This window comes from Muntiacus reevesi, chromosome 7 (genome assembly GCF_963930625.1).
Source record: "Muntiacus reevesi chromosome 7, mMunRee1.1, whole genome shotgun sequence".
Classification (NCBI taxonomy): domain Eukaryota; kingdom Metazoa; phylum Chordata; class Mammalia; order Artiodactyla; family Cervidae; genus Muntiacus; species Muntiacus reevesi.
The window spans coordinates 1,431,598-1,455,635 of NC_089255.1; the positions used below are offsets into that span (position 1 = coordinate 1,431,598).

Here is a 24,038-nt window from a genome sequence, read left to right on the forward strand (position 1 = left end):
GGCTGGGATGTAGACGTTTACCCACGAATTCCTGGATTGCCATATGAGAGAGCAGGAAGCCTCTGGAGAGGGAATGAGGAAATCTCAATTTGGTGAAACTTGTTTCTCTGACTCTGTTTAATGTCTCTACAATGAAGGAATTGAATTAGACATCTTGAATTCCCTTGCCAGCCATAAGGTTGTGTGTGATTCTCAGCGCTCTTTCAACTTCTGGGGAAAAGATTGTTACTGATTGGTTCTGTATATAATGAAGCTTCCTTGGGCAGTTGCTTTAGCAAATCCATTCTGGGATGGGCAAATAAAGTGTGCAAAGCCTCAAGCACAGAACTCAGGGCAGGGCCCTCTGATACAGACCAAAGGATGAAAAAGCACCTGAAGTTAGAGACCCCAAATTCACACTGAGTTGGGCTGACTGCCAGCCCCGTTACTAGAGGGCTTGCCCTGCCACCTCTGCCTGCCCTGCTTCTCCGTACAACCCCAGCCTGCCAATGTGCACACCTGCCCTCCAACCCACACACGTACACACACGTGTGTTCTGCAGACCAGGAGAGCAGTGGTGTGTTGAGTTGGAAGTGCCAGCAAGGCACACAGCAGAGTCAGAGCGTGGAGTGTCTCTGCTAGTGTCTCTTATACTGTTTCTCAGTTTCTTGCCCTTGGGCTGATTTCCTGTGTCTGCTGTGTGCCTTGGTTCCTCATTTGTCAGAAGGAGGTAATAATCCCTATCTCATAGCACTGCGGTGAGGGTTAAATGGGATATCACATGAACTGTGCTTAGCCCAAGTGCCTGGTACCCAATAAACATTCAGCAAGTGATAACTATTAATGTTATGACTTACTACTATCACATTGCCTGGGATTCTTAAAATATTCCCAGAGCTTGGCATTGGAGTTGTGACAATGCCTTTTTTTTTTTTTTTTTTTTTTTTTTTGCAGGACCCTGCAACTGATTGAATTAGGTAAAATGCAGAAATCACTTAGTGACTTAGTGTAGAACCTGTCAGAAATATGTGTTCAGCGTACACTGAGTTAGCTATTGTTAGTTTTAAATAAATTTTTTTAAGTCTGTTTCTTTTAGAAAGGGATATGTGTTCAGTAAAGGTCAGTTGCCCTTACTTCTTCCCCTTTAAGGAAGAGAACAGTTCCGAAAGAGATTGGCACTACCCGCTGTGCTCAGTCACAAGTGATCAAAAATTGTAAATACCTTGTGCTAGAGGGCATCTGGCCCAGTTAGAAGGCCAGGGCAGATGTTCCCATCATCACTGGTGGGAAGGAAGTAGATTCCCCGGCAGTGAATGGCTTACAGGAGCGTGTCATGTCGGCAGGCCAAGTACAGGAGAGAGAGAGAATGAACAGGCACGGTCCGCTCGGAGTGAGCTGACCTGCCCACACAGTGCGGGAAGACCAGCCCAGCCATCTCACCGTTAGTGCTCTGAGGCCTTTGGATGGCAACTAAGGGATGAACTCATTCCTCTGCTTCAGGTGAAACTGTGGAAGCCTTTGGTCCCTTTGACAGCAGTGTCGTAAAAAAGCAGACCCAAGTGCCAGAAAGATAGGTAAAATGTTGACCTGGAGTTTGACAGCCTCCCTCGATCTCCATTCTGGGACCCTTTCGCCCTCTGTGGTCCTTGGGAAAAATACTTGTTCCTAGCACACGGGGAATCATAGCCTCCTTGTAGGCCAGAGGTGGGGTGTGATGGAGACCCGGTGGAGTAATGCATAGGAGGGTGCCAAGTGATCAGGAAAGAGCCAGCATGTGTTCCGTTGTTTTTATTGCCAGTAGTAGCAAGATGAAGAAACACCGTATAACCATAAATACACATCGAGGCTCCTGGTGGCTCATTAGAGTCATTGTGTTGCTGGCTCAAAAGGGCGTCTTAGGAAGTGGGAAGCCCTTTGTCTCCTGGCTAATGGCTAACAGGAAGCACGTCTATCCACAGAGCCCAGGAGCAGCACTAGGAGGGCTGTCACCAAGGCGCTGCCGACTCCCCGCTCAGCCCCCGGCTGCTGGACACCTTATCTGTCAGAGGCTACGCAAGCTTTTCTTTACCGCCAGCTGAATTGTGAAGTATTAATCAAGTAATGTTTCATCCAAAAATAGCAACCATTTTGACAGTTGTCTTGAAGCCAGATTTCCAGGTGGTTTACTTTCATTTGGATACACACTGTAAAATGAATGTGAAGCTGGGCTCAAAACAGCTTAGGGAATCAGAATCTTTTATCTCCAGAAATATGAAGTATGTGTGGATTTATATCCTTCACGTGCTAGACCCAAAGTTGTATAAGGAAGTGTCATGATCCCATTGCAATACTGCTGAAAGGCCTTGGGTTAAAATTTCACAGAGAATTAAGAGGTTTGAGAGTCAGCTCTTTAAGCCTTGGGATTTCAGCAGAATCCACAAACCAGCTGCGGCCTCTCATTCCTGTGCTGTTAACCATGGGGAAGTGTGCCTCCGAGATAGGACTGTGTTACTTCCTCGTCTGAATGTACCTCTCACTACCTAGAATGAAGCTTAGTCTGAGAAGGTTGTTGACTTCAAACTTGGCGACTCAGAAGGTGATAGGGAAAGAGGAAGTGCATGTTCGTTGCATGCTTACTTGGTTCCAGACACTGCTGGTCAGTGAGCTTCACATGCTGTGCAGGTCATTTTATGGACGGCACCTTCTTTGCCTGTTTGACAGCCCCATCACAAACTGATGAAACCAGCTGTTCAAAGACAATTCAACAAGTAACAAATGAGATGTGAACCCAAGTTTATCTGATTCTTTGTAAATTAACCCACTTCATTTGCAAGAATATCTCCACATAATAGTGGTCTATACAGCAGAGGTTCTGTTCTTGCTATTGTGTTATGAAGTCTGGAGTTAGGCAGTTCAGAGCTTGTAGGGTCTGCACAGTTGTTAGGAATTCAGGCGCCTTCCACTGCCTAGAGTATGGACCTCATCTTTATGAAACAAGATGGCTGCTGGGGCTCCATCCATCATGTTAATATGCCATGCAGCAGCACTGGAGGAAGAGAAAAGCATGACCTCCCTCAGAAGGATTTTCTGAGCACTCCCGTGTACCGCAGCTTCTGTCTCCAGCCAGCACTGTGTCCCATGGCTATGCCTGGCTCCAACCAGAAAGGAGCCTGAGAACTGGGATGTTTTAACTGGTCAGGAGTGTGACCAGTCAGAAAGCGGGGTCTTGTTCCTGAACATTAAGAGGAAGGTGTGTTGGGGAAGAGACTAGCACAGACTCCAAACATCATATATTTTCTTGCTCTCTCAGGCTGGGGACGGAACTTGGCCCACACTCAGTCGTGAGGGTGAGAGAGGGGTTGGTCAGCCTGATCCTTGACAATTCATCGTGCAACTTGAGGGCAAACTTTTTTCCCAGCTGCACCTCCTAGCCTTTGTAGTTAGCGTCTGCTAAACACATGTCTCAGTGACAGCAAGCAATGTGTGTCTGTTCTACCTGGTTTAAGTTTTTTCTTCTATCAGAATCGCTGGTGGACAGGGACAGAAAATGCAGCAGGGAAGGAAAACAGAAAACCTGTACGGTTTTTATGTTGCAATGTTCACCTGCAGAGGACACTGTCACAACTCTTGTTTCCTTAACACAGAAGCCTCTTTCTCCTAAAAAAGAAAAACAAAAATGTATTAAAAACTATCCCAAAAGGGTTTGAAACCACCAAGAGGCCTCCACCAAAAAGTTAGAATGTCATCTTTCTAGTTTATTTTTCTGTTATATATTCATCTGAGTTTTTTTCTGAAAATATTTCTTTTTTTTTTTAAAGCATTTTATTTTGTATTGGGGTATAGCCAATTAACAATAGTGTGATAGTTTCAGAGAAGGAAACGGCAACCCACCCCAGTGTTGTTGCCTGGAGACTCCCGTGGACAGAGGAGCCTGGTGCGCTGCTGTCCGTGGGGTCGCACAGAGATGGACACGACTGACGCGATTTAGCAGCAGTTTCAGGTGAACGGCAAAGGGACTCAGCCATACATAGACAACTGTCTATTGCCCTGCACACTCCCCGCCCGTTCAGCCTGCCACGTGACATTGAGGAGAAATATTTTAAGTAAAGTATTAATTCAAATTAAACTGAACATTGCTGTCACGCACAACACTGTGAGTGAGGAAAGGGTACCCGTGGCCTCGGTTTTCGTGTTAAGCTCTGCATGAGACTTGAGGTCAGCAAGTCGGTCTCTGGGTTTCAGTCCTCACCTAAAGATGTGGGAGACGTTGTGTGCCAAGGGCCTGCCCCACTCAGATGTCTGTGGTCATTCCACATGACACTGTCTGCAGAACAGGTGGGATCACAGATCTAGCATCTAGTCCAGTTGGTTCTTAGTTTGGAGTTCATCGATAGATTTCAGAGTGCATCATCATGTTAATGAGGGGAACGCTGCCTAAACACCAAGTTTATACTCCTCTCTAGAAGAAGATGGCAGCTCACTCCAGTACTCTTGCCTGGAGAATACTTTCTTGGACAGAGGAGCCCGGTGGGCTACAGTCCACGGGGTCACAAAGAGTCGGACACAACTGAGCGTCTTCACTCACTTCATTAGAAGAAAGGCCTATCCGAATTCGTCTCATTTCATGGATAGGCATTTTCCAACCAGGGAAGGGAAGAGACTGTCCCCACAAGCACATCTGATGGATCCTCAGGCCATTTGGAGAGCTGGTGTTACTGTCTCTAAGTCCGTGACTCCTCAGCCATCCCACTGAACCTCCTCTGCCCCTGTGCTATGGTGGAGATGACATCTCTGTTGGCCTCCCCATCTGGGCCCAGTTCATAAGTTCTCTGCAGCCTATACAGTCTCCTCTGTCACCTTTCCCCCCGAATCTCCCCCACAATTCCTGCGGGCAGCCCTTTGGCCCAGAAGTAAGAGGGGAGGTAGACAAGAGAGGTCTGTCTAGGCTCACATAGTCGGGATTCTTGTTTCCACTCCCTTATCTCTTAAGGAACACACGAGCTCTTCATGTATTTCATCCTTCTTGTCAAGGGTGAGGAGGCGAGTCTTCTCCCAAGACAGGACATAATTGGCTAAGAGACCACAGTGTCTGTCGCAGAAGGAGCATTCTCAGATTGACAGTTCAAAGGCAGAAGGGGGAACCCAGCTAGGCAAGGGAGTGAACTTGCCTCCCTCTCCCCACCTGCCTCCCAAAAATTGTACAGTGGGAACACTGTGGTATCTGTGCTGAGAATTCATCACACAAACCCTGTATCTGACACCTAAAGTGACCTTTTCTGAGCAGCCTTAGCCCCGCATGAGAAGACAAATAACCGCCAGATGGCCTGACATTTTCTTTTTTTAAATTTCAAGGATTCTTGATTTCAGCTCTGTTATTGATCTGTTGGTTTGCAGCCCCCATGCAATTAGGTGAAGTCGCACTCACTGTTGTGGTCGTCTCACAAACAACTGCTGTGAAAACCTAGCTCTGCCCTATATCTTCTCAGCTATGCACTCTCCCCCAAGCCTCCCAAGCCACCACAGAGTGTAGAGAGACAGGCTGCAGAAAAAAGCCTCTTTCTAAACCTGAAGTTAAGATCTTTGAAGTGGAGTTGTATACCGCTGCACTGTCCATCTTGTAAGGTCACTCCGTACTTCAGAGCCTCCTGGCAGAAGCTACACAGTTCCTATAAAGAGGGAGTGTTTGGTCTGATTGTCCTCACTTATTCAAGTGTTACATCAATTGAGCTCCACCCAGGAGCGACAGTGAAGGCAGAGAAGTAGTGACTCGGGGCAGGGACGGTGGGAAGGTGTTGCTCGGGAGCGTGGTTGAACAGATGTTAAAGACGAGCCCAGCCGTCCGCCTGCTCAGCGCAGCAGGCATGTGTGTGTTGAGCGTGGGCAGAGCCTGAATGCTGAGCAGGTTGAGATCCTGGAAGTGCATGGTGCACTCGCTCATCTGCTGAGGAACATTCTTTCTCACTCTGCTTATTCTGAGAGGATCATCTGGGGAAAAAAGCAAGAGCAAGGGATTCTCAGTTTCTCTTGCCGTAACATGATTTATCAGAGCTCTGGTTGTGCTCTGAGAGGCCAGAAGCATCATCTAGTCTTCTAGACTGTCTGGGGGGCAATGAGGAAGGAGGAGCTGGTCAGAAAGTTAATGGGTCAACCTGAGGAGGAAAGAGTAGGAAACAGTGAGCTCTTGCATTTTTTTCTTACTACTCAGCCCCTTGGGCTGTCTGGATACATGGCAATATCTGTGGTTGAATTTGAAAAAAAATTGAATTGCTCCATTCAACTTGCATATTTTCCCAAAGGTAAAAGTTAATTTGATCCTGCCTTTGCCTTGCTTCTTGAGAATCAGGCAGTCCTCACCAGCGCTTAATCTGGTTCTTGCTGAGTAATTCAGGGAAAGCCCATAGGATGAGCAGCTTTGCTCTCTGTTTAATTAGACCATTCCAAATTAGGTCCTGCTGCCCACACTTAACAGGGTTCTCCCTGGTACATTCAGGATGACCAGATAACCCAGCTTGGCGGTAGGACTCCTGATTTCTGTCTGTTGTCCCCTGAGATTAATGTCACCCAAGGTGTCTGGCTGCAGATGACCCCTTTTCTTTGTGATCACAGTAATTACAGGGAATGAAGGGACGGAAGTGAGTTTCTGCTGAAGGGTCTAACCTTGTGCTCCTCTCCTCCTGTCCCTGCAGCTCCACTTGGCAGCCCTGGCGTCTCTCAAGGGAGATATAGTGGAGCTGAATAAACGTCTGCAGCAGACAGAGCGGGAGCGGGACCTTCTGGAAAAGAAGTTGGCCAAGGCACAGGTGAGGACTCTGGAAAGGGTCTCTTAGTTTTTTGCTTTTTATTTTTTTATTGTTTAAGATAAAACAGATATAGAAATCCCCACAATACAAATGCTGCTTAATGATCGAACATCCTCGTAACCACTGTCCAGGTAAAAAATTAAAACCTGCTGGTCTTCCCAGGAGTCCGTCCTTCTGCCTCGTCCCAATTCTCTTTCCCTGCCCCCGAGGTGACCACTACCGTGACGCTTACAGTCCTGTTTCCTGCTTCTTGACAATCTGTCGCAGGAGTTTGTATGTCCCTAGACAGTCCAGTTTTGTCTTGCCCATTTGAAAACTACATGTTTACTTTGAATTTCTCAGTCCCCAGGTTTTCCCTTCTTTCTTTATTGGCTTTACACTTAATCTGTTAAAAGTGTCTGACCTACGGAGTTTCCCACAGTCCAGATGTTACTGATTGCTCACCCATGGCAGGTTCGCTGTGTTCCTCTGCCCTCTTTATTTCCTGCGAAATGGCCTTGGATCCCAGAGACTCAGTCAGATTCATGGTCGGCCCTTTTGGCAAGACTGTAAAAGACATTTGTTTTTCTGCTGGGAAGCACGTCGTAATAGCTTGGCCAAAAAGTCTGTTCGGGTTTTTCAAAACCCCAAACAAACTTTCTGGCCAACCCAGTATCTGGTTGTTTTGCCTTTAGAGATGTTAGCAGCTATATTGACACTCAGTGCCAAAGTTCACTGGTGCATCAGGACTTTACAAAATATCATGGTATTTTATTTCTGCCATTTCTTTATCAGTTATTAATTGGAATACTTTTATAGAGACATTTCCCATCATCTATGATTTATTCAAACAATGGTGTAGTTCATAAAGGAAAAGTAGAATCAATGCTTCATTCTTTTCATTTAACATTTTGCAAGATAATGAATTGATGACCTATGATCTTCTGAAAGTGCCCAATTATTTTAAAAAAAAATGAACTTATGGGTTTAAGCATATTTGGGTCAGTCCTTTGTAATTATTTTCCTTGTAGAAACTCAAAGTTTACTCCTTGGCCAGTAAGAACCTCTTCATATGGCTCCTAAGTCTTTTCACACTAGCCTAGTAATGATTCCAGGATTACTAGGAATTACATTTCTAATAATTCTGTAATTTCTAGTAATTCTAGCAATTTCTAAAAAACCTAGGATTTACTAGGATTACATTTCTCCCTCCAAACCTGGAGTTAAGCATTCTGCAAATAGACCTGGTTTTTCTTTGTGGAAAATGATATTTCAAGACTGCAGTCTGGGTGCTAAGGGTGCTTACTGCTTCCAGGCTGGTCATTGTTTTTAGGCTTCTTTTATAAACATAGTCAGGGAATTATTTATTTATCTATATATGTAAGTATTTGTAAATTTTAAGATAAAATACCTTAGGTGCTCATATTAATCTCTCCAATTTAAATTCAAACTACAGGGTTCTTCTACTTGGATTCCATACGTTATCTGTATCTCCTTTCTTTCACACTCAAAATGTTAGTTCGAGGGACTTCCTTGGTGGTCCAGTGGTTAGGACTCTGTGCTCCCACTATAGGGGGCATAGTGGTTGGGGATCTAAGATCCCGTCCACTGTGGTGCAGCCAAAAAATACATAAACAAAAAATAATCCTAGTTTTTATGTTTACAGAGGATGATTGGATAAGAATATTCCATAATTACTGGTTTACTTAATTCTATATTATATACAATCAGTCTCAAAATAATAATAATCATATTACCATAACAAATAGAGTTACTGAAAAGTTTTTTGCATTATGCTTTCATCATTCGTGCAGTTTTTTGCAGTTGTACTATATCCACACCTTCTGACCATATGCTGGTCACATCTTTCACATTTTCTCCTCTTAGTCCTCATTTAGTCTTCTACAAGTAAATTATATATTTAATGTTCACGATGGTCTTAATATCAACATCCTTCTGTTTGTTTAATGCCTGAAACTTGCTTTCTAGTAGAGTTCCTCAGGGAGTACTCACAGGAATAATCTTCACCAGCTTCTTGCTTTTTAATAATGATTTATCTCTGCCCTTTATAATTGAAAGGCATTCCTCCTGGATATAAAACCCTTGACTCATCTTTTCTTTACCTGAGTATGTTTCTTTGCTCTATTTTGACATAGAGCATTGCTCTCAAAGTTTCCCAGTAATTCACCTCTGTTTCCCTCACAAGACACTTACTGTAGACATTCATAGCATTTCTTGCTCTTTCTTTATCTCTTTTTCTTTTCGTTTCCCTTCTTCCCTCCTTTCCTTCCTTCCTCCCTCCCTTCTATTAATTTTACTAGAGTAACTCTTATTTTTAGTCATTCTGGTTTGGTATTCTCACATTTTCTGTGTTTTCTTTTGCTTATATTTTGTAATCTTTTTTTAATTTCAGAGACTTTTTTTTTAATTATAATATTGAATACTTTGTTCTCTTGCCTTTTTTTTTCTTCAAAGATGTTTACTATTAATATCTTAGATCTTCTGTGCCTGTGTTCAATACCTGGCACTGTCTCAAATTCTCTGTATCTGTATCTCCATCTTCTGTTTTTCTTAGGCCTTGTATGTTGTATTTATTCCCTCCTGGCTTTTTTTTTTCTGCATTTTTATTTTATTTCTTGTGTGTACTTTATTACCTTCTTTCTGAGTTTTTCTAACTTTGAATTACATTCTTCCGTGTTTTATGTCGTTTCATCTTTTTGAAGTCTTTTGGCTAATTTTGAGATAATAGTCTATTGTTTGGGACTTTTGTGATGGGAGAGGTTCTCTATTTTGTGGCATGCCTTCATGGTTTATAGAGCTGTTATTCTGCTCTTTTTTTTCCTTCTTTTTCTAATAACTTGATGTGGAATTTGCTCTCAGTACTGTTCTGTTTTTCATTTTTATGTGAAAAATAGCTTTTTATTAACTTTTAAGAGGCAGAGTTGAAAATGGCCTTTTTAAGTTTGTAGGGCTTAGTCCTCTGTTTCCTCATCTTCACAGGTCATTCTGCTTTCTCACTCTGCCTAATTCTATCCCCTCTCCTGCTTCTTTCTAGTTCTGTTTCCTTTTTCTCTGTCATGCCATCCTGTTCCATTTTGACCCTACTCCCACCAGTTTCTCCTCCTGGTGGGGAGTCCTGGGGCCAGCCTGGAAAGTTCATAGGGAATAGTGCTTCGGCCCTTCAGATCTTCCTGTGGGCACCTTGCTCGCTCCCTCTTGGCTCAGGAAAAACCCCTCCCATCTGGCCCCCCATCACCTTCTGGTATATCTGTTGTTGTTCAGTTGCTAAGTCACGTCTAACTCTTTGCAATGGACTGCAGCACACTTTGCGTCCTCCACTATCTCCTGGAGTTTGTTCAGATTCATGTCCATTGAGTCAGCGATGCCATCCAACCATCTCATTCTGTTGCCCCTTCTCTTTTGTCTTCAATCTTTCCCAGCATCAGGGTGTTTTCCAATGAGTCAGCTCCTCTCATCAGATGGCCCAAGTATTGGAGCTTCAGCATCAGTTCTTAATGAGTATTCAGGGTTGATTTACTTCAGGATTGACTAATTTGATCCCCTTGCAGTCCAAGGGACTCTCAAGAGTCTTCTGCAGCACCACAATTCAAAAACATCAATTCTTCAGTGCTCAGCTTTGTTTATGGTCCAACTCTCACATCCATATATGGCTACTGGAAAAGCCATAGCTTTGACTATATGGACGTCTGTCAGCAAAGTGATGTCTCTGCTTTTTCACTGTCTAGGTTTGTCATAGCTTATCTTCTAAGGAACAAGGGTCTTTAAATTTCGTGGCTGCAGTCACTGCCCACAGTGATTTTGGAGCCCAAGAAAATAAAACTTGTCACTGCTTCCACTTTTCCCCCATCTGTTTGCCATGAAGTGATGGGACCATACTCCATAATCTTAGCTTTTCTAATGCTGAGTTTCAAGCCACCTTTTTTACTGTCCTCTTTCACCCCCATAATTACTGGTTATTTGGGGGGGTTTCCAGTTCTCAAGTTCAGCAGTGTTGTTTCTCCTCTGCTTCTGCCCACACAGACACCATTCAGGTCTTGTGGATGCTGTTGGTTTGTCCCTACCTGCTTCTGTGTCCTTGTTCAGAGGTTTATCTTTGATGGATAGGTTCTCTATTTTTGTGTGGGAATTCAGAGACATTAAAAATCAGGCCGTCATCAGTCTAGAATGGCCTATGGCAAGTTTTGAAAACTCATGTCTCATAATCTTAGACTGTCCGAGTAAAGAGTAAAGACCCTTTATACTTGAGATAGTCTACTTCCACATTTGACAGGCCACCCAGAGAGGTTAACTTGCTCACCCAAGGTCAGATGAGCAGCCTGGCGCAGAGCCAAGACAAGGCCACCAGTATTCTTTTCTCACAGAAGGTGGTGCAGGGACAGAAATTTTCAGTTTTTACTTTGGTGAAAACTTTACTTGAAATATTTCCCTTCTGATTATTAAAGTAAGAAATATGTGATAGAAAAAACCAGAAAGACAGTATTGTAATTTTTAATAGTGAATTCAGGTGAATTAAAACTTTAAAATCCCTTTTTTGTTATTGTTTCTTAAGGTTTCTTCTTTTGAGTAAGGGGTGTTTTGTTGTTGTTGTTGTTTGTTTGTTGCATTAAAGATAAAAGTAGGATGATGTAACACCAACCATTATTAATAGTCTTTATTGGTGAGAACTTTTTTTTAGAAAAAAGAAACTGTGAGTGCTTTTAACTGAAAGCTGGACTGTACCCCAGTCTTGAATTTTAAAAGATGACCAGGAAGGTTTTTATTAAAATTTAAGTCTCAACGACAGAGCAGCTTGGGCAGAGGATGATAAGAGAAGCATGGGACACTTTTTGTCTGCTATATCAGAGATTGATTCAGCTTCCTTTTGGCTTACTTATGATCAAGACAATCCTATGTAATAGTTTTGATGGCTGATTTTATCCCTGATAGTTACATCAAAACACCACTAGTTGCCTCTCTCACTTGCATTCTTACAATAAATATATTTAAAAGTTACTCTGTGTTCCCTTCACTGGAAATGTCTTCCCTGTTCAGATACTAGGATCCAGGAAAGAAGACGGGGAAGAAAGATCAAACTTGCCAGGCTTTTTATAAAGAGGAGATTTATGTAGGAAAAATTAAGAACAAGGAAATGTCTGTGCTGTGCTGTCTGCGTTACACACCTTGGCAGGTGATTCACGCTTGAGGCTTTTTACCAGATGGTGGGAGAGTAACTCCGTGTGTAAATGTCTCTTCTGCGGCTTTCATAAGTTTTACCAGCTCTAAATATTATAGAGCTATGATTAAAATGTAAAATATAAATGGTGCTTGTGTTCACCAGACATAATCAAAGCATCATCCGTTGAGTAATTACTAATGGTGATACTAGAACTAGTTGAATAAAAGAAGGCTCATTATACATGGTCATAATGTGGTTAAGTTTTAAGAATATTGATGGAAAGGGAAGAGCTAATAAAAGGAACTCAATACCAACATGATAGGGAAGGCAAAGTGTGTCTGTATTAGTTTTTTATTGCTGTCTAACAAATTGCCCTAAACTTACTGACTTAAAATAACACACATTTATTCTCTCCTATGCATCAGGATCCTAGGCATGGCTTAAATGGGTCTTGTGAAAGTTTTGCAATTAAGGTGTTGTCAGAACTGAATGCTCTGAACTCTCTGAATGCTCAACTGGGGCAGAGTTCACCTCCAAGCTCACTCATGTCACTGGCAGAATTTCTTTGTGAGTATAGGATTCATGGCATTGCTCCCTCAATGCCAGCAATAGAGAGGAGCCTAGACTAAATCTTCTGGCAAGACAGTCTTATACAAAGTAATGCAATCATGAAAGAGACATCCCATCACTTTTGCCACATTGTTTCAGTTGAAGGCAGGCACGCATCCCACCCAGACTCAGTGAGATGGTATCACACAAAGGAAATGCAGGGGTCACATGGGCACCTTAGTCTGTCCATCACAGCCTCCTGAGGGATCTGATTAACAGTGCTGCTCACTATTAGCCTATAGCAATGGTGATCATCACCCCAATTTAGCTCTGTTCCATGCCAGGTGGTATAGCAAGCATTCCACATGCTTTATCTCATTGAGTTCTCAAAATGATCTCAGATATAGATACCTTAACATTCCCGTCTACAAATGAAGAAATTGAGGTTTAGGGAATTTGAGTATCTTGCCTGAGATTATGTAGCTAGAAGGCACCAAAAGTCAGGATTTTCTCTCGGTTTTGTGGGAATCCATAACTGGACTACACAGCTTCCTGGGTGGCTCAGTGGTAAAGAATCTGCCTGCCAAGCAGGAGACCCACGTTCGATCCCTGAGCTGGGAAGATCCCCTGGAGAAGGAAATGGCAACCCACTTCAGTGTTCTTGCCTGGAGAGTCCCCATGGACAGGGAGCATGGCAGGCTACAGTCCGTGGGGTCGCAAAGAGTCGGACACGACTGAGCAGCTAAACAACAACATAGCCACATTAATCCTGTTTTGTTTTTTAAGATTCCCAGGCTGCCCTGTGGATCTTAAGAAGAGTAGGAAATAGGGCACATATTTATTTTATTTAAATATATCTACCCTCCCGAATCCAACAGGTGCTCAGAGATGGTCATACATGTGTACCAACATTAAACAGAATCTTCGGGACAGCCCCGTAGGAAACTGCCAAAGATCATATATAGTACTGGTTTGATGCTTTCAGCATATTTTCTATGCATTTAGTACGCCAAAAATTATTTTTAGTAACTCCTTTTTTAAAAAGCACTACAGAAGGAGATAATAAAGCAAGCTTCTGAGCCCCTTCAAAATTGGTCACTAGTAGAGTCCACCTTCTATTTCTGAGCTCTCTATCTTTAGAAAGCAAGTGTTCTGAATTTTCTCCTGCCTGCTTTTAAGAAGAAAACATGCGTAGCTTTCATTAAATGTAACGGAGAGAGTGTTCTCTTCCATCTTTTTCTCCATATAAGATCCTCACAGAGGTCAGTTGGATGCCTTCTCCTTGCCAGGATCTCTGTCCCCCCATCCCTTCCCTACTGGTTTATACTATTCAGTCCTCTGCTCTGGCTGTTGTGTTTTGTCAGTGATGTCGCCATTGGTCCTGAGTGTCTTTGTTTAGTTGGCCTGGTTCCCCACCCCACCCCTCAGGAGAACCTGGGCAAGGACTTTGAATGAGGATAGAAATATCCTGAGTGGTATTGCTTGCCATCAATCCAGTGTGATGTGAACCCCCTTCCTAGGATGGTAGAGAGGTAACAGATGAATGATAGCTTTGCATTTTTCAAGAATGGAGTTTATAATACCCTTAGGATTGACGACTGAGACTAATATGATGATTAAAGATCAGTGGCCTCTGCAGAGTAAGATAAAACCCAGTAAAGAACATTAAGAAAACCATAAAGCTTCTTAGCATCACTGCATGGCACAGGATTTTTCCAACAAGGGCTCAAGTTCTCAGGCCAGTCTGTCTCAAGGCTGACTCACAGCTTTATCCCTGGGTTGTACCGATTGCAAAAATGAGCCTAAAGGGTTTTATTCTTGATAACTGTGATAATATTGCTTGCCTGTGTTAATCATTTTTGCATATAGACAGTTTCATGAATTTATGTGGCTAGAGGCAAGTATTTATATAGGTTTTAAATTTGCTTCATCATCATGATAGAAGAGCGGAAATCTAGAGAAAAATCTCAGGGGATGTAGTAAGCACCAGGTGAAATTCAGGAAAAGCAACATTCCATCCTCTCTAATTCCAATCTTTTTTTTTTTTTTCTTTGCCTTTCAAACTGAAAGTCTGTGGTTGCAGGGGAAACCCAGGTTCTTTATGATACTGACCTCCAGAAATGCATGGCAGACAAGATTCGTCAAGCCTGGGCTTTCTTGCTCTGCTACTGTTGGATCAGTCAAAAATAGCTGGAAACCCCCAAATGTCCCTCTCTGTAATAACAGAAGAATAAAAAGCAGTGTGTTGTTTGAAACCATTTTTTGTTTTGGTCAGCTGAAGTTGTGTGAGATGTTTCTGCACAGTAAGGAGGAGAAAGGAATCCCTCATTTGCAAGTTTTGCTAGAAGAAGCCGCCATTGCATTCTGTTCAGAGAGTTGTTGCTGAGTGATTAACTTTGGCAACAAAAGCTGGCTTGGTGGGAGCTGGAGGGATTTACAATTCCCTGCTTTATACCCCCTTGTCTCTACTTTCCTATTTTGGTGATCCCCAGGGGTTGAGGAGAAAGCTGTGTGGGTTTCCTAGCTCCCCTCTGGTGTTGTAAGGCATAATAATCAGGTTTCCTGGAGTCCAGAAGAGGTGATTCAGGGTGGGAGACCAAGGGGGATGTCTCTGCTGCCACGTTTAGGTAAATGGTAGGAGATGTGCCCGCAGGTCGAGGAGCTGGGAGAGGGTAGAGGGGAGAAGACTGGCTGCAGCAGCCTCTGAAGGGCTCCTTGATGGCACACTCAGGAATCAAAAGATTTTGCAGAGCGTTGTTTGTTATCTGGGTTTTAATAAATAAATCAGTCCCTGTGCATTTATTCCATTTTCATCTATAAAATGATTGTATCATCAGGATATGCAATGATAACACATAACACCAAATTGTCAGTGGCTTAAAATAGCCAAGGTTTATTTTTTGGCTTCTTTTTGGGAGCTTGCTGGGACTGGCAGGAAACTGCAGTTTGGTCCTCACCCAGCCTCCCGAGCTGATAGCCCCTACTGTCTGGAGCGTTGTCAGCAGCCACGGCCAGGGGAAGGGAATATGGGAAAGCCTGCAGCAGTACCAAAAGGCTTCTAGGCAAAAAAGGTGTATATTTACTCATATCTCATTGGACAGAACAAGTCACATGGCCTTATCCAGCTTCAAGGGGGAGAAGAAGTATAATTCTATCACATGCATGGATAGAGGTGAACCAGAGTCTTGGTGGACGTCCCTGCCGGCTGCCACAGGGGTACTGATGCTTCTGTGACGCACATCCGGCATGGTCCTGGCGGTGCTCCACATACATGAGAAAATACTGGGGGAAGTGAACATTATTTGAAAAAGGATTGTGTTCATGGATTATAAAAAAGTGGGTACTTTTTAATCATTCTTTAGAAGTTTCTGTAATGTACTTAAATTTGTAACTTAAAATCTAAGAATGTGTATAACCGTTAAGTAGTAATAGGAGTCATTCCCTTTTTTCTATTTGGTTGTCATGGTCATATTACCTTCTTAAATGAGGCTTTACTGGGCTACCTCCCCATACATGACGCTTACATGGAGTTGCAGTATACAGTTTGACCTACCCTGTGTCCCTGAGAAACAGAAAAGCCGAAATCACCTCCTGGGTTTAAAAAATACTCTTGAAAACTCGGGGTAGTGAGAGCCATGGCTCAGTAACAATATGGAGTGTGAATTTTGAACTGGGCCTCGCTATAACAGGCCAGTCCTGCTTGTGTGGGAGGTCGCCAGGGCAGGAAGGCACTGATTGCTCACAGAATGCCTTTGTCAGTCCTGGGTGCCACCCACCCATCTTCCACTTTTCCTGCACAAAAGTGCCCCATTCCTGGACTTAGCCTTGTGCAGCTTAATGGGAGCTGTTTGACGAGGATGTTTCGTTGAGCTCTTTTGGCTCCTGCAGGTGACAACTTGTTTTGCCCTGTGCCATTGCCCTGGTCGGAGTTGCTCCACTCTTCCCCACACTGCAGCTTAGAAATGCTCAAGGGTTTGTTTTTCACTAAGCTTGGAGAGCAGCACCTCCACATATCTTGGACTGGGCATAACGAGTATGCACAAAATGGGTGAAGTGGGTTGACCAGATGCCTCAAGGGGATGTTGCTCTGTAACATCAACTATGAGCTCTGTCTTCTCAGTCATTCATTCATCTAGAGTCTAGGAGCTTTGATGATGATTTCCCAGATTCTCGTTTCAGTGGGAAAAGAATCTGTAGGCTACCATCCTGCCATCGCTTCTTCCTCACACCTTTCCCCTTATTTCCCTTTCTTATTCACCAGCAGAGAAATCTGCTCGGAAGCTGTGACCACACTCTACTTCAAGGCAGACGTCACGGTGATGCTCCCTGTGGCACCCAGCATGATGTCTTAGACAGTTTAGAAAATCAAGACATATCTATTATTTTTGAGGAAGTATTAAATTATAGAGGCTTTCCACCATTTTGAAAAAAACATACTTATGGGAAAATATAGGAGTGTAACCGGATATCTTTGCCTTCAGCTGAGAAATTTTTTCCTCCATGCTGTTCTTGTTTCTGCTCCCAAACAAACCTCTGAGTTGCAAATAGACATTAGGAATCTTCTCTTCTTTAAGCTGCACATCCTGGTCTGACTGAATCACTGGGCTTCCTGCCCTGTCTTGTTTGTGCTCATGCCCTCGGGGCGGACTTTGCAGTCAGATGCGGGGTGGAGGGCGGAGATGGTGTGACACCAGCTGCTCTTGTCTGGGCACCAGCCCTCTGGTCTCCCCACAGACTGGGCAGACCTGGTCTGGGAGCTCACCTCTCAGGTAGCTCCTGACCGTCAACAGGGATACCCACAGTGGGTTTAGCGGTTATCAGTTGATCCTCTGCCTTTTTCTTGCACATCTTCAGTTTTAAGTGGATTTTGCAGTTTCATGTCCATTTTGGTGGTAGTGGTGGTGGCCTGTTGACCTGTAGAGACTGAAAGAGGAGGAATAAGTGGGGAATTGAACAGAGAGTTGAGAGCTCGTGGAGTTTGTAAGGGGAAGCATTTCACAGTAGCTTACAGCCCTAGAGAACTGAATGTGGAAAACCCCAGAGCAGGGCAAGATGGCAAAGTGTGAGTCATGGCATCGATGAGTTCTAGGTCAGACCAGTCATTATGTCATAATTATTGTCAGATGGGGAACTAGTGACCTTCATGAGAGCGTCAGATACATACCCATATATACATACTACACACATGCCAGTGCAGGCATGTACATGTGTGCACACACACTCACAGACACAATTTGAAAATGGGAATAAAGACGAGTCACAATCTCATAGATATTCTTCAGAAATAGAGAGGCATGGTGTTCTGCTTTTAGTATGTTCCAGAGAAAGGAGAACCTTTTTCATTCACTGACAGTTACGGTCTGTGAGACACTGTCATGTCTTTGGACCTCCGTCGTCCCTCTTAAAGTGTGATGGGTCATGGATGACGGATGGAGAGGCCTAACTTCATGGAGAGAGTATTCTTACGACTCTCAGGGCTCAGCTGTGTTTAGGAAAACATCCATAGAAATGGGATTTTCACTCGTCCTTCCTCCTGGCCTCTGGAGTCCACTTACTTCCTGTGTGTTGGACCTTGAGCAGACGTTATCAGACGTTTCGGGTTGTCATTGAGAACAGAAGTTCACATCGCCATTTCTCTGAAAGTCACCTTCTCCCTAATGCCCGCAGTGCAGGTTCCTCAACCTTGTTGCCTCCAGCCTTATTTCTGGAGCACTGAGTGGCACCCAGGAAGTTACTACATAGTGTGATTGTGATCACGCTGTTGTTCATAGGGGTGACCCCTGCCATGGTTTCTCCCAACGTGTTTATCATACTTTGCTGAGTACTTCTGTTTCAATATTGATTTGGACTTTTGTAGCATCCTGTCTGCTTCTAAAGGCTTTGTGTTCCCGCCCAGTAGCTTCTGGGTTACACCCTTTGGGAGCCTGGCAGATTTATGGAGAGCAGAGGACATTGCAGGTAGAAGGTAAGAAGTCTTACACTTGCCCTCCTGCCACCAGCCCTGAAAGTGCAAAACTGGCAAGTACATGTGGCTCTTGGCATTACGAAAACCTTACCGAAAATGAAATTAAAATTCCTCTGCTGAGCAGGAAATTAATCAGGGCTGAATGCAGTAGACAGGGGCTCCTTGTTCAGAAGTGGGACTCCTTGTTCTGTCACTGGCTAGTGTTTTATTGTCATGTAAATGAGATTAAATGCACAGTGACTGATGGGGGTTTGAGGAGGAAGGAGACAAGTGAAAGAGATGAACAGGTTCTTTAGGATTTAAACTTGAGATGCAAAAACGTTTTTATAGCATCTGCTGCTGCTTAATCCATCAACTGCTGAGCAAGGGAAGCTCCTTGGCTTCCTGATACACAGTGATTTATTCATCCCATCGCCCTCCTAGGTCACCCACAGCGAGCCAGGCTGTGTGCCAGGTGCGAGGGCTAAGTCATGACAACACCCAGCCCCTGACTTCCCGGAGTTTATAGTCTGGTAAGAAAGGATACTGGAAGGCACTGTCTGCAAATAGCCAGCCAGATAAGAAATGGCGTCATAGAATCTAGGATTGAAAGTGGCTGACGCGTATCCTACCAAACTACAGCAAAAAGGAGTGAATTGGTAACAGAAAAACTGAGCAGCAGTACAGAACGTGGCAAGAAAGCTCTGGAATAGAGGGAGCGGGAACGGACGCACAGTCTCCCCAGGACCCTCAGTCAAGTGAATTGACCACATGCGACCTTCAATCCGTTCACTCAGGATTCAGATTCCGAAAAGAAGGTTCAGTTCAGTTGCTCAGTTGTGTCTGTTTCTTTGCAACCTCATGGATTGCAGCACACCAGACTTCCCTGTCCATCACCAGCTCCCAGAGCTTGCTCAAACTCATGTCCATCAAGTTGGTGATCCCATCCAACAATCTCATCCTCTGTCGTCCCCTTCTCCTGCCTTCAATCTTTCCCAGCATCAGGGTCTTTTCCAATGAGTCAGTTCTTCACATCAGGTGGCCAAAGTATTGGACTTTCAGCTTCAGCATCAGTCCTTGCAATGAATATTCAGGACTGATTTCCTTTAGGATGGACTGGTTTGATCTCCTTGCAGTCCAAGGGGCTCTCAAGAGTCTTCTCCAACACCATAGTTTAAAAGCATCAATTCTTCAGCGCTCAGCTTTCTTTATAGTCCAGCTCTCATATCCATACATGACTACTGGAAAAACCATAGCTTTGACTAGATGGAACTTTGTTGGCAAAGTAATGTCTCTGCTTTTTAATATGCTGTCTAGGTTGGTCATAACTTTTCTTCCAAGGAGCAAGCGTCTTTCAATTTCATGGCTGCAGCCACCATCTGCAGTGATGTTGGAGCCCACAAAAATAAAGTCTGTCACTGGTTCCATTGTTTCCCCATCTATTTGCCATGAAGTGATGGGACAGGATGCCATGATCTTCGTTTTTTTAATATTGAGTTTTAAGCCAACTTTTTCACTCTCCTCTCTCAGTTTCATCAAGAAGCTCTTTAGTTCCTCTTCACTTTCTGCCATAAGGGTGGTGTTATCTGATTATCTGAGGTTATTAATATTTCTCCCAGCAATCTTGATTCCACCTTGTGCTTCATCCACCCCAGCATTTCTCATGATGTACTCTGCATATAAGTCAAATAAGCAGGGTGACAATATACAGCCTTGACGTACTCCTTTCCCAATTTGGAACCAGTCTGTTGTTCGATGTCCAGTTCTAACTGTTGCTTCTTGACCTGCATACAGAATTCTCAGGAGGCAGGTAAGGTGGTCTGGGAATTCCACCTCTTGAAGAATTTTCCAAAGTTTCTTGTGATCTACACACAGTTAGAGGCTTTGGTGTAGTCAATAAAGCACAAGTAGATGTTTTTTCTGGAATTCTCTTGCTTTTTCTATGATCGAACGGACATTAGCAATTTGATCTCTGGTTCCTCTGCCTTTTCTAAAACCAGCTTGAACATCTGGAAGTTCATGGTTCACGTATTGTTGAAGCCTGACTTGGAGAATTTTGAGCATTACTTTGCTAGTGTGTGAGATGAGTACAATTGTGCGGTAGTTTGAACATTCTTTGGCATTGCCCTTCTTTGGGATTGGAATGAAAACTGACCTTTTCCAGTGCTGTGGCCACTGCTGAGTTTTCCAAATTTGCTGGCATGTTGAGTGCAGCTTCTGCCTGCCTTGCAGCTGGAGAGAAGAGAAGATGTGAATGTGCCACAGATTCTGTGGACAGCGGCAGAGGGACCTTTACCCAACGAGCGGATGAGAGCTGTGTGCTGTGCTCACTCACTCGTGTCCGACTCCCTGCGACCCCCTGGACCGTAGCTCATGAGGCTCCTCTGTCCTTGGGGTTTTCCAAGCAAGAATACTGGCATGGGTTGCCATTTCCTCTCCTAGGGGATCTTCCTAATGCAGGAATTGAACCTACATCTCTTCTCTCCTGCATTGGCAAATGGATTCTTTACCACTAGAGTCACCTGGAAATGTAGAACTAAAAAAGTAGAGACTTGAGTGGCCATCAGGGATTTTGTGAAGTTCAGCTGTTGATGTGTCTTCGACAGGTATATGTTGAAGCAGATATATGTTTATTTGGGGCATACCCTATGTCGAGGTTGTGATGGTTTGAGGCCGTAAGACTTAGACTCTCTTGCTATAGGTATGTCAATTCATTGGCACTTCTGTCTTGTTCTCTTGATCCCAGTGTGAGCAGTCCCATCTCATGAGAGAGCATGAGGACGTCCAGGAGCGAACCACGCTTCGGTATGAGGAACGCATCACAGAACTGCACAGTATCATCGCTGAGCTCAATAAGAAGATAGATCGTTTGCAAGGCACCACCATCAGGTAGTTGGCTCCAAGTCACGGCTCTCTCTCTACCCCTCTGGGTGGTAACCTGTGTTTTACACTTGAAGTCACCCCTGTGAATTATGGGCTTCCCTTGTGGCTCAGCTGGTCAAGAATGTGCCTGCAATGAGGGAGACCTGGGTTCAACTCCTGGGTTGGGAAGATTCCCCTGGAGAAGGGAAAGACTATCCACTCCAGTATTCTGGCCTGGAGAGTTCCATGGACTGTATAGTCCATGGGGTCACAAGGAGTTGGACATGACTGAGCGACTTTCACTCTTTCTATGAGTTACAACAGTGTTTTATTTATAACTAATATTTTTACAGTTGATAAGTATTTTGTCTCTACTCTGTCAACTGTGTGCTTTCTCCTCCATTATTCCATTTTGACTTTGATCCTCATGGTAATCCTGAAAGGTAGACAGGGTAGGAGTTGTAATGTTCAGTTGACTGATAAGAAGAAGTTGAGTGAGATGCTTTATTAACAGGTTCTAAATGCAACCCACTCTATCTCCCTTGGGGATTTTGAGAGATTTATGAATGTTGATTTTAATTAACTATTACATATGCATTTTTATTGTTGTTCAGTCACTGCTGCTGCTGCTGCTAAGTCACTTCAGTCGTGTCTGACTCTGTGCGACCCCATAGATAGCAGCCCACCAGACTCCCCCGTCCCTGGGATTCTCCAGGCAAGAACACTGGAATGGGTTGCCATTTCCTTCTCCAATGCATGAAAGTGAAGTCACTCAGTCGTGTCCGATTCTTAGCGACCCCATGGACTGCAGCCTACCAGGCTCCTCCATCCATGGGATTTTCCAGGCAAGAGTACTGGAGTGGGTCGTATCCAACTCTTTGCGACCCCGTGGACTGCAGCATGCCAGGCTTCCCTGTCCTTCACTTTCTCCTGGATTTTGTTCTAACTTTGTGATTCAGTGATACCTTCGAACCATCTCGTCCTCTGTCGCCCCCTTCTCTTCCTGCCCTCAGTCTTCCCCATTAGCAGTCTTTTTCAGTAAGTTGGCTCTTCACATCAGGTGGCCGAAGTATTAGAGCTTCAGCTTAAGCATCAGCTTCAGTTGATGCTTAATTTATATTCAGGATTAATTTCTTTTAGGATTGACTGGTTTGATCTCCGGCTGTCCAAAGGACTCTCAAGAGTCTTCTCCAGCACCACAGTTTGAAAGTATCAATTCTTTGGTGCTCAGCCCTCTTTATGGTCCAGCTCTCAACATCTGTACGTGACTATTAGAAACACCATCGCTTTGACAATATGGACCTTTGTCAGCAAAGTGATATCTCTGTTTTTAATACACTGTCTAGGTTTGTCCTAGGAGCAAATCTTTTTCCAAGGAGCAAATCTTTTAATTTCATGGCTGCTGTCATCATCTGCAGTGCAATGATTCTGAAGCCCAAGAAAATAGCGTATGCTTCTAGATAATCTAAAATTTTTTTGAGCTCAGTTGACTTGCCGATGTTGGCATAGCGTCATACAAACTCCTGAGGGACGGGGCAAGATTCGATCCATCACTTGATTGGTGAAAACCCTGGGGCTTAAAAATGTTAAGCAACTACTTCTAAGTTATGCTTAGCAAAGGGGAGAGGTAGACATCTCTGCCTTTGTTCAGTTTTCTTTCATAAAAGTGATGGTTGGGTTTCTGCCTTACTTGCTCATCAATCAGTTGGCCCCAAAGTCTCCTGCACAAAGCACTTAGTTGCTGTGTCTGCCCGTTTTTGAGAAGGGTTTGTTTCAGGTGACTTACTGAGACAAGGATAAGGACTTCCATCTTCCTGCCCATGCTCAGAGAATAACCTGAGGGAAACAAATGGTTGGCATCTGCTTTTATGGAGAGGAGTGCTTTGTTCTCTGTTTTTACAGGCCACGATGAAGGCAGTTTTAAAGGCAGCTTCTTTAAACTCTGCCTCTAAGTCCTGGGTCAGAAGACACTTTGGAAGTGTTTTGTCCCAGCTCTGAGAGTCACAGTAACGATGGAGCTGCTTGAGGAGGGTACTGGGGGGCCTCTGTTTCAGGGCAAAGTTGTGGAAAAATTTGCTGTTAATTGGAGCCCCACAGTACATCTCATATTCCAGTTTAGAACCTCAAGGCCTTTAAATTGTATCCTGGTCTTCAGTGATTGTAGGTTAGAAGAACAGAGAATTTCAGCCCAAAGAAATGATTATAGCAGACTTAAAGGAGGCTGACGGAGTACATTGGCAAATTCATAATTTCCATTAAAAGCATGTTGCTTTTTTAAAATCTTGAGAAGATGAAGGCAAATGAGCTTAGTGAGTTGTGAAAAAAAATGCATCACATGTCACCTGGAAAACTCAATTTCACAATGTTTAGATTGAATTTGATGGCCAAACTGTTTCGTATTAAAATACCCTTTTATTTAAAGGAAGATTGCATCTGTACAGATGTCGCATTAAATTCTGCCAGTTTTCATTATGTAAATGAGCTAGTCCTCCTTGAGGAGGGGACTCCCTGCATGGCTGGAAGATGAGCAGACACGTGGGCCAGTAAGACAAGGCTCTTGTTGTCCTCTGAGCTCTAGTGGCTAAGGCACCTCCCTAACCACCACCACTCAGCTCCAGAGATGCTATAGTCGACCCAGTGCAGAGGTGCCCAACGCCTTGGACTCTCTGGTGTATCCAGGGTGTAGAGAATTGTCATGCTAATCTGGTACGATCCTGGTGCCTTTGAGACTTTCTTGTCACTTCAGTCTAGGCCTGAGTTAGGAATTTAT

The 24,038-nt window shown here is 43.9% G+C and overlaps 1 protein-coding gene across 6 annotated transcripts in view; it reads left to right on the top strand.

Moving 5' to 3' along the window:
- Window positions 1–24,038, top strand: part of MCC (MCC regulator of WNT signaling pathway) — a 478,958-nt gene that overhangs the window by 352,794 nt on the left and 102,126 nt on the right. For 5 of the 6 annotated variants that reach the window (XM_065940908.1, XM_065940914.1, XM_065940909.1 and 2 more), the window contains 2 exons: window positions 6,645–6,758; window positions 21,153–21,295. In XM_065940908.1, the coding sequence (XP_065796980.1) occupies window positions 6,645–6,758; window positions 21,153–21,295 (257 nt within the window). The remainder of the gene's footprint in view (window positions 1–6,644; window positions 6,759–21,152; window positions 21,296–24,038) is intronic. The other variant, XM_065940912.1, reaches the window with a different exon arrangement.